At 42.2% G+C, this 17,350-nt stretch overlaps 1 protein-coding gene across 1 annotated transcript in view; it reads right to left on the reverse strand.

The window, feature by feature from the left end:
• Nucleotides 1-2,323: 2,323 nt before the first annotated feature.
• MSRA (methionine sulfoxide reductase A) overlaps nucleotides 2,324-17,350 on the reverse strand; it is a 300,168-nt gene continuing 285,141 nt past the window's right edge. Inside the window, exon 6 of the mRNA XM_050893801.1 lies at nucleotides 2,324-3,272. Within this exon, the coding sequence (XP_050749758.1) occupies nucleotides 3,108-3,272 (165 nt within the window). The 3' untranslated portion in view covers nucleotides 2,324-3,107. The remainder of the gene's footprint in view (nucleotides 3,273-17,350) is intronic.

Raw genomic sequence — 17,350 nt, forward strand, 5'->3', positions numbered from 1 at the left:
CATGTTCTCACCAAAGGCAACACATCTCTCTGCCGGGGCAACCAGGATGTGACATCACATAATCTATCCGTTTCTGTTGACATCACAGTTGGATGCTGTCCTTCCTAACGCAATGAGGGAAAGCTCAGTGATTTCCAAGAGGCTTGGAATTTCCTTTAGCTATGATAGGAGTAGGGCAGCAGTGAAATTCCTGTCTGTATCCTGGACTGACTTTCACAGAGTATTGCAATAGTGGATTTCATGAGTTGGGTGCTGTAGCCCTTTTTGGATCTTGAACCATGTTCTTCTCTCTGAAGACCTTAGCTGCTGGTCCTGCATCAGTTTTCATCTTTGACTCTGAGAAGGGCTGAAGCCTCTCAAACTCTGAATTAATTTTCTCTTCTTCTTTTAGACCGTGTCTATGTTCTCAGAAGAAAGAGGCAGCTCTGTGGGAGGGTAAACTTCAAACAGTGCCAAATCAAAAGTATAGTATCAAAGATGTTAAGGCAGCCACTCCCTTCTTCCCTGTGGGCAAGGGTGGCTTACAAGACCAAATCCAGCTTAAAAAACTAATCCGTGAGGTTGACTCATTAGCATTTCACCTTTACTGATGATATTCCTGATACTCTTTGTACCTTCAGCAGTAACGGCAAGGGGTCAAGGCCAAAACTCCACCCTACAGTAACTCCATAATTAATTCTGTGGCAGCATAATATTTTGGTGTGGGCCAATTTTAGCATCAATGGACCCATCCATGCTGATTTCTAAACCGACACATTATTTCCATCAGGACAGGACTTAAAAAAACCTCAGCCAGGTTCAGACTTGAGCCTGGCTATATTAAGGACAGAATGGTGCTTTCTCCAAAGGCTTTCCAGCTTGTTTCAAAACAATAACTATAGCGTGGAGCAGGAGGGGAGGGAGGGGAAAGGACAGAAGGGAACTGAGCAACATTTTATGAGCACCCGAATGATTCAGCACATGAAATGTTTTGCCTTGTACATTGGAGCAAACCAGGAGTTATCCCACTGAAGTCTGAATTACGCAGAGATTAAAAATGCATAGGATGAAAGTAAGACTTTATTTTCCTCTCTTCTTTGCTTTTATGTCACCTCATGCCTAGGAAATTAGATGAAAGTGTTGGTTTCCTTGACAGTGAGCGCTAGAACAATTCAGTGGCACAACACGTTAAGGACAGGCGATCAGTTACCACAGCAACTGGAAATCCCAAGTGTGATGTGGGCACATTTTGGGGCATCTCCAGAAAGAGCCTAACATGGCAATCCTGCCAGAGGTAGCTCCTCTCAAGCTTGCCCCAGGTATAAATCTGCTAAAAGGACAGGTTTCCTCTGGATTTTGTGACTGGAATGAACTAAGCATCAGCTGAGGAGTGAGGGAAGATGGGGAGCTAATTTCTCTGGTGCAGACTTACTGTCTGTCTTTGGATAAAGCAGGCAGGACTTCAGCAGTGGATTTATAAGCACGAAGACTATCTGATGCACATTTTCAGTCGCTCCAAGCTTGGAACAAGATCTGGTCCGCTGGGTAGTTACAGGAGATGTTCAGGGAGCTGTTCTGGGCCTTTCTGAGCCTAAAGCCTGAGCTGGTGCGCAGGAAACATCAAACCAAGATATGGAGAGGAGTGCCACGGAGAGCTATCCAAAAGGAAATGTGGTGGATTTGTGTCTCTGGGTCCCCACCATCTGGCCCTCAAAAATGGCTTTATGTGCTCTGCCGCCCAGAATTGACACATCAAGGCGGGCTCCTACAAGATTTCCCTGAAGAAAGCACATCTGCAAGAGGACACACCAATGACACATGTTCTTCAAACTTAGTGATTAAGACAGCCTCCAAAATAGGAAAGACATGAGAGGCTCAAGCCCACACCTCCCACTGCTCTGGGAAGTATTGCAAGCAGCAGGCTGGATGGGTGGGACAAACCCATCCCCATCTCTCCTACTGAAGCCGATTGTCCTAGGATACTCCATAGCATATATCTAACCCGTAGGATCCCATATCCATCTAGGACAACCCCTGCATCCCGTACGTCCTTTGGCTGTAGCTTTTAGTCACCACTCTGAGAACCTCATCAATAAAACGAAAATTTATTTTGCCTCTTTCTGGCTGTCCTGCTATTTTGACTGTACACGCACTGGGGCAGAGACTGCCCGACATTACGTCTGCACAGCACCTGCCGTAATGAGCTCTGGTCTTGGTGGGGGCTCCACAAGCTACTGAAGTGCAAATAATTAATCACAGGAATAATTATGTTCCAGTGCGGCCAATACGAATTCTACTCCTCTGTACTGTCATGCATGATAATACAGATTTACAAGCCCTGGTGTTTAATTAGCAGGCTGCAGCCTTTTATAATATTTGCTACTTTTTTTAGATCTACCCAGATATATACTTAGAGCCATGGAACACATCGCAGGCAACATTTTTCTTTTCTTTTTTTGTAATTTATTGTAGTGCAGGAAACAAAATTGATTTCTTTTTGTGTTTATACACTTTTTGGAACTGTCAAAAAGAGGTATCACACTACAATTTTTACTTTTTCTTCCTAAAATTGTTTCAGAAAATAGGCACTATAGGTGATATTACACATTGCTGTGAAAGTGGAATTGTGAGAGAATTACTGATCTTGTAAATTTACCATTCTCGAAGACATCAAATTACAGGGTTGTGATAGTTAAGATGAGCCATGTCTCCAGAAGTCAAAGCTCTCATAACACGAGCAAATTCATTAACCCAAGAAAATAAACATGTCTGAAGGCATTAGCTATGCAAAGCAGTCAGCAGGTGCAACCACCTCCTAATTCATCCTTTTAACAGCATTTCAAGCCAAACTTCTAGAAGTTTCTTTTCTCTCCAGATTACATGATTGCAAGGAAAGCCAGTGAGCTGCACAGAGCAAGAAGCTGCGTTTGCCAACAAGTGCAATTTCGGCCTCTACTTTGGCTTTTAATGTTAGTGAATGGGAAACTGCTCAGATTACGGAAAGCCGCCCCAACAGGTTCCCAAATCTTTATGCACTGATGCTGCGGGCGTACTGTAACACCTATCATGGTTGTCGGTCTTTTTTCAAACTCCCTAAAACAAAGCAGAGGCGGTGGAGTAAGCAGAGGCTACTTCTTGATCCCAATAGGGCAGGAAAGCCCTGTTCCCCCGAGGCCACAGTATCCACCGGGGTTCTTGCTGAGGTACTGCTGATGGTAATCTTCGGCGTAATAAAACTCTGGAGCCTCCTGGATTTCTGTTGTGATGGGACCAAAACCGCCCTCCGTCAATACCTGTCAAGAAACACGATGGAAAACCATTAGTGGTTTGCTGGCTTCTCTGCTGATGAATGACATTAGGTTTTCTCTCAGCAGGAGCCACAGACATCTCTCAGCGCTTGGACCACATTTGCAGCACATCCCTGAAAGCCCTTTATCCTTGCTCTCATGTTATTTTGCTAGGAGACGTTGCGGGCACCAAAGTAGGCGTTGGTGAGAAGAGGCAGTGCACCCTGCTGTTTTAATGGCTCATTTGTTTAATTTGCTATGGCCACACATTCGTTCTCTCCTCTTTATTAACCACGCCAGGCAGGGATGTGGTGCCATCAGCGAAAGTGGAAAACAAACATGAAAGGCAGCAAAGCACACTTTGATCAAGCCTGGCCAGCTGCCTTGCAGTGTCCAAGAACTTCACCTGGCAGGTGCCTCAGCTTTGAAATGTGCTATCCATCCCAAATGTCCTTATGCCAAGAAGAATTTCTGGGTGAAATTTTAGCCCCACTGATGTAATTGAGAAATACGAGCATTTGGGCTCTTTTCACAGAGTCGCTGCAAACCCATTTTTCAAAAAGAACAGTTCCATCATGACCAGAAAGGTATTTTTAAGGAAAATTTCAGCTCATTTCTGAAAGATTTGCCAATACGTGGACCAGGAGCAATAATCACTTTGCAGGAAAAGAAGGAATGTGAGTGGGGATTTTAAATTAGACTTTAATTTCTTTCTGATATCCCCTAACTGAATTTGAAACTCCTGAAAGGTTTCTGACAGAGGGAATTTCTTTTTCACATGAATTGCCATGACATTTTTCCTACTGAATTTTCCTTTTCTAAGGAAACTGGTAAGTCCCAATATTTTGGAGCCAATTCTCATCTCAATGGGGACACAGCTTGTGCTCACTGAAGTCCATGATAACCTAATAAGCACTTTAATTGGTGTCGGACTACTGTTGCAAAATATACTTGTAAAGTACCGGACATAGACAGAATTGCATTGCTATCAGCCAGACTTGACAGTAAGATCAACTGTAAGAACGAAGGGTCAGCATTTAAGATTACCAGATAAATATATTCTCTCATCATACTAATAAATAAACCCAATAAAAGGAAATCATCACACAGAATCACAAGAACAGAGCTGGTAGACCTGTTGTAAGTCAAGTCCAACTTCTTTCATCATGAGACAATGAATGATAGCAGCCTTACTCCCAGCAAACATTTCTTTAACTGTTTCTGAAAGATCTTCAGAGATGGAGATCCTCCAGTTTCCTCAAGGAGGCCATTCCAATATTTACCATCCTGTTAGAGAGCTTCTCCTAAAGCATAGCCCAGTTAAGCCCACTACTTTCATTTAAACCTACTATTGTGGTTGTACTCATCATGGATGTGGAACGGAAATCATTCCCTTCCTCCTTACAATAGTCTTCTACATACTTGGTGGCTGGGCAGAGAGAAAGATGACATGTAATGGAAATAACGCTTCCTCACAGCATTAGCTAACACTTAAATAATAGGTGATTATTTGGGACCAAAAAGTCTTCGAACTTCCTACAACAGGGTTTCCTAGATCCTGCCTCAGCACAGTTAAGTACTGACCACGGTCTGACATCAGTTGCTGGACTTTGTAGAGCATGTCTGATTTATTCTGGTAATTTCACTGTCCGGAGGATACATTTTGCTGTATTCAGTTTTCAATCAGGAATGAAGTAATAAGATTGATACAAAATCCGTGACTGACCTGTCTGGGGAGCCCCTCGGTTCCCAACCCTACATCTAAATTCTCAGTGCGGTTAGGAAGATGTCGACTAGTTAATTCATTGTATTTGAACACGGCGGGGTAACAAGCCCAATTTCACAGGAATCTGGCCTTATTTCCCCATGTAAAATCACCAAACAGTGTTTTTCATCTTTGGGACAGGCTTTGTCCCAAAGGAATCAGATTATTTACCCGCAAATGTGTGAGTGAAGAAGATAAAAAATGCAAAGATATGTATCACAACACGTCGGCAACAACTAACACAAAGAGGTGTCAACACAACTCTTTTAGAAGGCAGTATTTCACTTACTTTCTAACCTTCCTAGCAAAGAAAAGCACTTTTAAAATTATCTTCACTCCAGAAAGATGGCACAAACTCTGTCATCATGGGCATTAGTCATTTACTTGCTGCTGTAAATGCATGTAAAATTGGCTTCCCCCCCTTAACTGAGTCATGAGGATGCTGTTGGAGGGATAGATATTTTTCTACTGTGCAAAACAGTATTCGTTACAGATTTTTACCTGGGACTTTTCCATCATTGGCCTAATTTTGTCAGTTAGAAAATCCATTCTGTTCAATAACATACCACAAGAGGGCATAAACATCATTTATCCCTTTCAGAATTACTAACAGTCTATTAAAACACTGCACGCTGAATAAAGCAGAAGCCCAAGACAACTCATTATATTGCACTTTGGTCATTAGCAAAAGATACCAGCACTGTTGTCAGAAGCAGCGGGAACCCCAGGCTCCGACACTCTGCCAAACACTACCTTGAATGTTTTGATTTTAAACGGGAAAATATTTTCCTCGCACTGACTGTGTCGATGCAAAGATAAAAACATCACTGGGAAAGATGATGAAGTTCGTGATGTGCTGGCTCTGGCAGGTGTAAATCAGCCCACTCTTGATTGATTTCCTGCCACCAAGGCAGATATAATTTGATGATAATCCTGTTCTAGCAGCTACTTTTTTAGTCCTCGCTGTCTCAAAATTCCTGAGCCATCCGATGTGACCTCCCACAACCGTGCTGCAGCCAAAAGGGCTACTGCAGCCTTTGCATGCAGAAATGGGAAGGACCAAATTAGGGAGAGTATAATTAAGCTTTGGGACCTTTCACTCAGTGCAGGAAATTTTTAAGGTACTGTTGGATCTTTTTTCCCCCCAATATTCCACTGCAATTCAAAGAGAATTAATTCATTACTTCATTCAAGGGACTTCTGTGGCTTTTGTCACAGGAGAGATCACGCTAGAAGATCACAATGATCCTTTAAGTGATTATAATCCAGCCCAAAAAAACCTAGCAGGTTCTACTGGTGAGAGGCCAAACCAAACCAGAACCCAAACCTCACCCAGGTGTAGAGGACAGAGGGGACATGGCCAACTCGGTACATCGGGATAAGTGCTGGAGGAACACGTTGGAGCCAGTGCTGGGAACCTCAGCACTACTACTTTTTTAAACAACCTGTACTTCCAGCACGTAAAAGATTTTGTTTGATGAGTTTCCTAATTTATTATAGCCCGTGAAATTTTTTTCCTGTTGTTTGCTTTAAACTTCTTGCCTGACCATGTCATTACATCCTCTGCTGCAAAAAATAATTCCTTATTCACTTTCTCCATAGTGATCTTGTTTTTACACCTCTGCCTTAATCCTGCTCATTCATTTCTTCAGCAAGCTTCACAGGCTTAGACTCCCCATTTCATAACTCAGGTCAGCCTTCTCGCCCTTTTCTGCATCTTTTCTAGTTCTATTTTGCTTCTGCATTGAGACGGGGTGACTGGAATTGCACTGTATTCAAGATCACCATGGATTTATTCAGTGGTGTACTTACATTTTCTCTTTTATTCTCCATCTCTTTCCCAGCAATTCTTAGCATTCCACTTGCCTTTCTGACCTCTGCTGAGCACTGAGCAGACGTTTTCAAAGAACCATCTGCAATGACGCCAGGACCTCTTTCGTGGGCTAATTTAAACCCTAGCATTGTGTCTGCACTTGACTTATCGACATGGAATTTCAGCAGCTATTTTATTGCCCAGACATTTGATATTGTCAGATTCTTCTGCAACTTTTTGTAGTTACGTCTACTTTTGCTTACCTGGAATAACTCTACACCATCAGCAGATTTGGGCACGTCACTATCTTCTGTCTCCCTTTTCCAGCTCTTTTATGAGTATATTGAACTGCACAGGTTCGCAAGACAGGTAATTGTTAATCTCCCTTCACTGCGAAAACTGCCCAGTTATTTGTATCTTTTATTTCCTATCTATAACCAGTTATTCATTCAGAAGAGACACTTTCCTCTTATTCCATAGCGCCTGGCTCCCTTTTATGCACCCGCTCTCTTCAAAAAACTATATTATGTGTGCAAGACACGAGTTTCCTCTGCTAAAGTCACATCAACTCTTCTCTGAAACACTATTCTATGTGTGTCTACTAACTTCTGATAACTCAAGCAATTTGCAGCATAAAACTTCAGACCTAACTTGTCTATAATTCTGCTGGATCATCTTGGAGATACCTTAAGCACAGAAGCAGCCCACTTTTCATTTCTTCAGTAGCAGGGCCAATTTAAATCACAGCTTACCTGTGAGGCTAGCGTGCAAGCAATTTCCAATTTAAGTTCTTTTCATACCTGAAGCCGACCACCGCCTGGTTGCACTGACCTGCCACTGTTCATTTCAGTGATTTGCTCTGAACCTCTTTTGCCATAGCCTGAACTTGAGACAGCTCCTCAAAATTGTAACCACAATCTGGTGTGGGAAACCCTCAAAGTCCTCAGCTGTGAACACAGACACGAGGAATTACGTAGCTTTCTGCTATGGCATTACCTGCGTCGAGTCCTTCACGGACAGCTCAAGCTTTGCAGATGCTTTGTCTCCAGAACCGATTCCTAAAATGCTCAGCTATCCTAAGGAAAATATATTAGTGAATTAGTGAACTGGAGCAATTATTCTGGATGCAGATTTGCATCTATATTTGGACTTGTGCAGCATATACTGGCAAGAGGCAATTTTCCTCTTGGTGGCACCAAGACTGGAGGGGTGCACTGAGGCACTGTCTAGAGAAGCCCACTTGCCCCGTGGATATTGGGCGATCAAATAGCCAGTGCTATACACATGAACACTACATGCATAGGACCACCAACTGGCACAAACATCACTGTCAGTAAAGACGTGATTTTGAACACACAGGCTTGGAACCACAGTGGATTGCAGCAAATCAAACCTTGCTTTTTTTCCATTTCCACCATACCAGTTGGTTATCCAACTGTCTGCCACTTAACCCAGTGCTACCAGTCCCATCTCCGCTGTAGTGAGGGGATCCCATGGCATGCAGATGCAGTTAGAAAGATCTTAAGGGATGTCTTAGTCATTTAGAGAGATGGTATCATCTTAGAGATGGTCTCGCTTTTTAACTTGAAGGCCATGCACTGGGTCACTGGGACACAGCGCAGTCTCCATGTTAGCGAAATCGGTTTGTTCCACTGGCAGCAATTCACTTCAGCTATGCTAGGTGATACGAAATGCTGTCCTCAACAGGGGAGATTATATGGTAGACTGCCAAAGAATAAACCAAACCAGTGTAACCACCAAAGGTTGCTCTTCACTGACTCCCAAGCAACTGTATTTAGCACGCGATACTTCTGCACTTTGATTTGCTACTGCCCTCTGAACCGACAGTAATTGTTGCTTCAGCTTTTGTAGCCAGCTGATTATATTGAGCCAAAGGATGTCAAAATATTTAATCATTTGACATTACAGCATGGCAACAACACATTCAAGGTGTTTGGCTCCTTGTTTATATTCAGATGGAAGTAGCTAATATTTGTGAAGTGCCTTAAGAATTTGGAATGAACTGTGCCAGAAAAGCACAATTCCCTTATACCTCCAAATACTTGAAGGAGCAGACTGGAAGCCAATGACATTTTGATATGTTGTGCTGAAAACGCATGGTTGACAGAAGTTTAGAGAAGGGGTTGAACCCACTTATAAATTTGACCAAAAAAGCTTTAAAATTGGTTTTGTTAAATGAAACCATTTAATTTTCTGAGCAGAGGCATTAGTAAAGCAGCAGAGTATTAATCGGTTTCAAGCATTTTGTGGCTTTTAATAAAAATAGCATCATCCAGTGTTTGATTCAACACACACTTTGAAAGCGAGCTTACAGCCTGCACTCAGGCCGCTGCAATATCCAGTTTGTCTCATGTCTCAGCAAGTTACACAAAGCGACTCTATTTCTAATGGCCCCTCTGAAATCACCGATGTTGAAAATACTGCAGAGTATCTTGACACCTATGACAGCTTGTGCTTCTGTATCATCATTCATCCTTGAGGTAAAACTGTAAGGCAAGTAATCTCACAGTGCTGAGCGCTCCAGCAGGGAGTACCTATTTAAAAGCTCTAGGGCTACCCCTTTATTATATCGGCTACTCAAAATTTCATATCAGCAGCAGCAATACTGAAATTCAGCTCTGTTTCCAAAAGCACTAAGAATTAAAGGAGTTGCACTATTTCAGGAGAAGGCCTGCAGGGATTAGTTGCATGGACTCGATCCTCTGTAGGATGGGAGTACGCGTACCTCCTAGATACATGATTACTGTGATATTTTTAACTGGAAAACAAATTAACTGACTTTGCCAAGTTTGTGGATTAGTTGCTGGCAGGCTTGGGAGCAGAAATTCAGCAATAAGTACTCTCTTGGTCCAGAGTAACTAACTTTGGTCCAGAGGAACTAACACAATGAGTAGCTTGAGGCCTTAATAATGTGCAATTAGGAAAGAATATTTTATTTTCTCCTTCATTTGCTAAGTGTCATGTAGATATACCTCTCCTTTTCTGCAAGACAGCCTGCTCTGTAGTATCACATCTCAATGATATATTATTTTAAATTGTTTCCTTTGTGCTGCCTTCAGTTGGCTGGAGCACCTCACTGGTAAACACTCAACTGTTATTCTAGCAAATATTAAAATTCAGTTTGCCGTGCCGGGTCCAGTCTTCTCTATGTCACTTACTGATGTTGGCTTTTCCAAACTACTTGATGCCGGTGACCTCTACAAAGCCCTGGAATGGGCTGAAATCATGTCTAGCTGGTAAAATCTGCATTCGCATCCATGTAGGTGACCTCCTTTTGGAAATCATGTGTTTATCCACAGCGAGCCAGATGGGAAGAAGGATCCTGCCAAGGAAAATGTGGGAGCAGTGGCTGGCAAGTGCTGAAGTCTAACCCCAGCTACCACACTGGGCAGCGGCATGGACTGGGACCAGATATCCACATTCTCCTGTTTCCAGTTACCTCTCTTCACAGTGGATTCAATGATATTGATCTATTTGATAGGTGCTGCAAGAATTGATTAGCTAATGTTTTGCACAGGGCTTTGGAGTACTACATAATTAGCTAATGCTTGCACAGGGTTTTGGAGTGCTATATAATTTCTAAGTATTATTAATATCCTTGCAGGGAAGCGATCTAGTCTCAGAACTCACTTTGCAGTGTGCCTCTCGCTAATCGGGCAAGATTGCAACTGGGAATGATTGAATTATGTTGCTATAAATTCTGCATCCTTCATAGTGTGGGCATATGGATCTAAGAGCAGAAATGGGGAAACCCATTGACTTTACAGCTTTCTTTGGTCTTTGCTGTGATAGAAAACAAGCTGCTATGTGATTACATTATAAATCTGAAGACATAAACATCCTATAGGGACTATACATAACCTGGTCAAAAAGGAGAAAAGCTGTTACACGGGCCTGCTGGAATTGTTCACACGAGTGTATTGTTCCAGTGCAGCACAGGGAAAATGCAGATAAGAAGGAAATACAATAGAAACTTAAAAGATGGTGGTGCAAAGTCTAAGCTGAAGAATCTTGATTCTCATCTATAAAACTGCAAAACTGACTTTGTCAGAGCTTTTGCCTATTGACACCCCCCCCACACACAACAGAGCACGTCATCCAAATCAAGTAAACTGAACCTAGCTAGAGACACAGCTTCACGAGCCTTAGGGGAAGGCTGCATGTATATATATATATATATATATATATATATAGTCTGCTCCATTGGTTTGAAGATCTGCTTTCTCTGAAATGCTTTTCTCTTAAATACTTAGCTTGAAGGAGGCTGTTTGGTCACTCATTCCTGCCAGAGGGGAAAGAATTGCTAGGCTTGGATATAAATCAGACCTGCCAAGGTAAATCACAGTTGGCCGATAGCCTGGCTATTAACATATCTGAGGCCCCAAGTGGTTATGCTCAGAGGGTCTAAGAAGGATCAGGAGTGCAGTTAGTCTGATATTTCTTACTATTTTACATCTGAGAGTACTTCCTTGTTGCCCACAACAATCAGCTACGCCAGCTGAAATGGCAGATTTATACAGACTTCTTTGTACCTTCTAGCAACAGGAAAGATGAACATTGAATTTGTCGTAAATTGTATTAAATGGAACTGACAGTGAAATAAAATCTGCAATTCTATTTTTTCCTGTTGGATACTGATCCTATGAACATGCATAGAAAGGAAGTTGTGTCCTGCTCTCCATCATATCAATCTAATTCTGGATTCAAAGCTTTTGCTCCAGATACTGACTGGTATAACAAGATCAACTTGACCCACAGTCTTTACAAGCTTGACCTTCAGAGTAGAGCTTCCTGAACACCCATCCTGCCTTCTCTTGAGGGAAGAAAGATGAAAGTGAAGAATGGTACCAGGGGGCATTTAGGAGGTATAAGAAGATAACATTAGCCAAGATAAAAGACATCTTGCTCAACTAGCATCTGGGAACTAATTAGGTGTTGAAGGAGCCATTGAGAGAGATGGAAATTCTGTTTGTCTAGCCAATTTTAACGCAGCCAAACAGCCTTTTACTGTACATCCTGCATGGATAATTTATGATGGCTAAGAAAAGATATGCCCTGTTCTGACTTTCAATGATCTAAAGCTAAAATCTATTCCGCGGTTTGAGACAGCAGACTGTTCTTCACTAATCACTCATCCATTACTCTCATATTCCTGAAATGAAGAATGGCCAGGTCCAAACTGAGATGGGGCCACCGATAACAACCCGCATACGGAGCAGTGAAGCTTAGGGCAGAATCTTCCAAGCCATTGCAGACCAGAACTGGTATATCCACATGGTGCAGTCCTGAACGACTCTGAGAAGCTAACTCGGGTCCAAAAGCAGTGTAATGGTAAGATCAGGCAAATCCATGCTGCCTGTGAGCAGAAGAAAACACTCCACATATAAATACTGTGCTGACAAGACTTTACTACTTCCATTAGCTCAGTTATCTCTGAACCACGCTTTGTTGCAAAATGCAGACTAGCCTGTGCAATGCAAGATACTCCCTTGTGTATGTATCCTTCGCAATAAATGGAAGTCATTCCAATTATTTTTCATTCAGGGGAGTTGCAATGTAGAAGTAAAAATGTTCATTTCACATATTTAATGTAGAGGGCTCAGTTCAGCTCTACTGTTACATTGCTATCATTTTATTTTTCTCACTGGAGTCAACACTGGATTTATATCAAGTATTTCTTCCACAATATATAAGCATGACAGTTTCTCAGGAAAACATATGAATTTTTAAGAGGAATAAACAATTTATCTTTTCCTAAACTCATCCTGAAAAATCCAGAAATTACTTTTGTTGTGACTGGAGGGAAAAACTTTCAGACAGAGAGCAAGCACAAATATTTACCTCTGAAATCATAAAAACTGGTATACTGGAATACCTGAAAGAAGATCCTTATAATGGAAATTGTTGGGCAACTCGCCATCTCTGCCACTCATTTTGCCTGTAATAACAAGCTCTGTTTTTCTATTCAGCTTCTCATGACCATTAGTGTATAATGCTAAACCATCTCATCCCAAAAAGCTGGGAGATGATTTGCATTGTGCTGTCCACCCTCTTTTGAAGATCGAGTTGTTTGTGGTGAAAGCCCTGAGCCTACTTTCTAGAGAAGCAGGACTATCACCCGGCTCGCCTCCGACTGTCCTGGTGACTTTCAGCAAAACAAGCACTCCCAATCTCTCTTTCTGCTTCTGTTTCTTATTCTTTAAAATGGCACTAAAGCTACTCACCCTTTTTTATTCCAGCCCTGCAGGGCACGCACTGATTCTTACAATGGCCATATGTGCACCACTTGGCTCAACAAGGAGCCTGACCAAAGTTGCAGGCTCCAATTGCCACAGTTAACACAAATATGAAGAAAATAATTATCATACAGTATGCCTCACAGCTCCTAGGTGAGCTGAGAGCGCAAGGGAAACTCTGGCTGTACTGAGGTCAAGGGGATTTTGTTGATACTGTTTGTTCAACCAAGCTTTCATGCAGCCACACGAGGATGTTCTGGAGCAGAGAACGACTCACCTTGAACGCCTACCACTGGACTCACCTACTAAACTAGCTGCTGTTACCATTAAAGTATTTTCAGTCTATATCGCTGGTTTCTTATACAAGGAAAGATCTCAGAGGCATCTAACATGGACCTAACGCTCCTAGCAATTTACAGCAAAACTATTTGCTATGCTATATATTAAATGTTCTACCCAAATAGAATCATAGAATCATAGAGTCATTTAGGTTGGAAAGGACCTTTAAGATCATCGAGTCCACCTGTTAACCTAACACTGCCAAGTCCGCCACCAAACCATGTGCCTAAGCACCACATCTACCCGTCTTTTAAATACCTCCAGGGATGGTGACTCAACCACTTCCCTGGGCAGCCTGTTCCAGTGCTTGACAACCCTTTGGTGAAGAAATTTTTCCTAATACCAATCTAAACCTCCCCTGGTGCAACTTGAGGCCGTTTCCTTTCGTCCTATCGCTTGTTACTTGGGAGAAGAGACCAACACCCACCTCGCTACAACCTCCTTTCAGGTAGTTGTAGAGAGCGAGAAGGTCTCCCCTGAGCCTCCTTTTCTCCAGGCTGAACAACCCCAGTGCCCTCAGCCGCTCCTCATAGGACTTGTTCTCCAGACCCTTCACCATCTTCGTTGCCCTTCTTCAGATGCCCTGCAGCACCTCAATGTCTTTCTTGTAGTGACGGGCCCAGAACTGAACACAGGATTCGATGGATGGGCTCATCAGATATCTCTTGTGCTCAAATGCAGCTTAAGGAGATGGGATGATAAAGGATGCTACTTGTCCCTGGGAAAGGAAAAATCAACACCATGCTACTCTGGTTTTCTTGAAAAGTAAGATTTTATTTATACTACACATATAGGACAGGACTGTATGCAACACAGCACAGCTAAGTGTCTAAAACTGCCTGGGTAGTCTGTCCTTGTCTTTCCCACGGAGATAAGCACAGAATGGGAGAAGAAGAGCAAAGAGCCTTGGCTACTTCCCCCAGGCATCAGCAAACAGAGAGAAGATGGATCCAGCACGAGATTCATGCGGACACCACGCACAGTCTGACCCACTGCATGTCAAATGAAACATAAAATGAGGTCCTTCCCCACGGTGAAAAAGGCAGGGGGCACTTCTCAGCAGCAGATCTCAAGGATCAGTGCAGCTAAAGTTTAATGAAATATTCCAACTAAAATTCCCACTCTGGTTTGAAATGGAAACCGTACTCTTCCACGCTAAAACGTGTGTTGTCAGACAGCTGCTGCATTTCCAGCTTGGGTCAACTGACCTTTCTGTCCGACCAACCGAGTTTGGTGGAATATTTTCTGGATTTTTCATCTGTGTAACAGGATCACAGACAGGACGGCCGCTTTAAAGCAATTTGGATCCTTCAGGATGACAAATTGTTCCTGTTATCGAATATATGCATAATTACTACTAAAATTATATTTGAAATGGTTACCAGGGAATACAATTTTATCCCATACCAAGGACTGAAAAGTCAAGAGAAAATGAACAGAGCACGTTTTAATCAGAAGATAAGTAGTTTTCCAGCTACTATAAATAGAAAAGGCTGGAAGAACACATCCAACAAGCAGAAGAAAGTGTGAGGAGGGTAAAATTCCACAGTGTTTTGGCTTTGGACTTCAGAAGGTAGTGAGTATGAGATAGTGTGAAATACAAAGAAGCCTTTGTTGTTTACATCTGAAGTTTAAAAGTGGCACAGTGTGAATAAACAAAGGATGTTCCATGAAACACTGCAGCAGTGATGTACTCGCTCCATTTGAGTTCCAGAAACGGCATGTAAATAGAGGCATCGCCTTCTTGTTTCAAAAGAGAAGGAGGTAAACTTTAAAGCTTGCCTTCCAGAAAATCTCATTTACCCAGATCTTTAGGTTTTTGATAGGCTTTTAAGTGGTAGGAAACACACAAGTTTAATAAGACTAAGATCTGGATCGTTTAGCATTTGCTTTCAGGTTGGTTAAGCTTCTTACTAACGATAATAGTACACATGCTTTTGGAAACCTGAATTAGTTATTTGTTATCTTTTCTGGAAAAAAAGTTTTGCTCTCCAGTACTGGGATAATATCAAGCAATTTATTTTTTGTGCAGACATGAATAAACCATACTGCCATGACAGTTCCACGAGCTAACTGATTATTTTACAGGAGGATGTATTATGATCATTGATAAGGACAGAATCTAAAGATACACAGATTCAGTTAGATATTCAGAATGATGTTTCACGTTGAGCAGTTATGTAGCATCAAACGTGATTCAAGTTAGTTACGGTATCTATACATACCTTTCAATGCAAAGATCCCCCCATATTTGACAAATCTTTGATCAAATTTGATTTTAATTCAAAATATTCTAACCTATTCCTATGGCATAGATAGAGGGTAACTTTTGATGAAGTTTAAAAAAAAAAAATTGTTATGGTTTGAATTTGCTGTATGTGAGATCTACACTGGAGCCAGCAGATGAAAACACCTTTTGAATAAGCATGTACTATCCTGAGCATTTCCATAGATTGGTTTGGTTTTGCTTATTTCATGCAGAAACCAACTGATCTCAGAGCAGAAGGCATGGTAATGCTGTCAGCCACACGCTTTGTTTTCACTGTAGTGAACCCTGTGTATGCAAGGTAGCTCAAGGTACCAGAGACAGGCTCAGAAGGTTGATAAAAAAACTGATGGGAACCCCCAATCCCACTGGCGTGGCATCTAAAGGACAGAAGATGCCTCTCCAGGACATCACGAATGTCACCGTGACACTTGTGCATCAGACAACAGAATTAAACCCCAGAAGTCAGCCCATGTACCAAAACCAGGCAAAACTGATAAAGCACTAAAGGGAAATGGGCAGAGCTGGGGTCAAACAGAAGCTACTAAATCCAGTGTCACTCACTGAATCACCTTGCTACGGCCATATCCAAACAGACACTCCTCTGAAATCAGCTCCACAAAAGCTATCTAGGAAGATCAAACTGCTGGTGAGTTACTAGCACAGTTGCACATGACAAAATAATACACAATTAATCCAATTTCTCTAACCCCTATCCATCTACAGACTCTTTGGTGAAGATTTTGGTATGGACTTCATTTTCATAGTAAGCTGGTTCACCAAAGAAAATCGAAAAGATTTGAGTTATCCTTCAGGCATTAATATCCACTTCTTGTGTGAGTGCCCTCGAAAGCAGATGGCTTCTGCTTACAAGCCCACAGACTGAAAGCACAACGATACTCCTGAAATCTGCAAATACGTGGCAAAGAAGTCAAACTTTGGAAGCTAACTAGAAAAGTAGAAAGACGACCTGCGCCCTTTGCAAAGCAAGTTCGTTTCAACAGCCCAAGCTCTGTGCATATTTATTTACTACAATTACTTTCCTTCTACAATTTTGAAAACGGGTTACTTGTGCCTGCAGCAAAACTGTTTTACCAGAAGAGGAGAAAAAATGCACTTGGCCAGAACATCAGCTGCAAAACCAGCATAGTTATTTCATGCCCTCTGGCAGCTGCACGCTGAGAGTACAGCAGCATGCGGGGAGGGGTGAAAACAAAAATCCTTCATAAGGAAACAGGGCAAATCCTACAGCTTCAGCTCCTTCACACGCCCTCCCTGAATGAGCTTCCTCGGTGTAGCTGTGATCAGACTGCTTCTGAGCACAAGAGAGAGCAATGTATTACAGGAGGCCTAGCAAGCTGCCTTTCAACTCCATGTACCTTTGATTAGCAATAGATTTCTTTCACAAACTACAGTGCTTTTTTCACAAGCTATAGCGATTTCTTATTTAAGAGGGCACCTTAGGCTTACAGAAAAATAGCAGCGAAGGAGACCTCCAGAGCTTCTTTAGCTTATCCACCTGCCCCAAGCTCTACCTGCTCCTTCCTGGAAGAGTTTAGATGTAAACTGCTCTCATATATGTGATTAGCAATCCTCACCACAAACATACCCCACAGGAAGGGCTTGAATGTTTGAATGAGATTC

The sequence above is a fragment of the Gymnogyps californianus genome, chromosome 3 (genome assembly GCF_018139145.2).
Source record: "Gymnogyps californianus isolate 813 chromosome 3, ASM1813914v2, whole genome shotgun sequence".
In the NCBI taxonomy this organism is placed as follows: domain Eukaryota; kingdom Metazoa; phylum Chordata; class Aves; order Accipitriformes; family Cathartidae; genus Gymnogyps; species Gymnogyps californianus.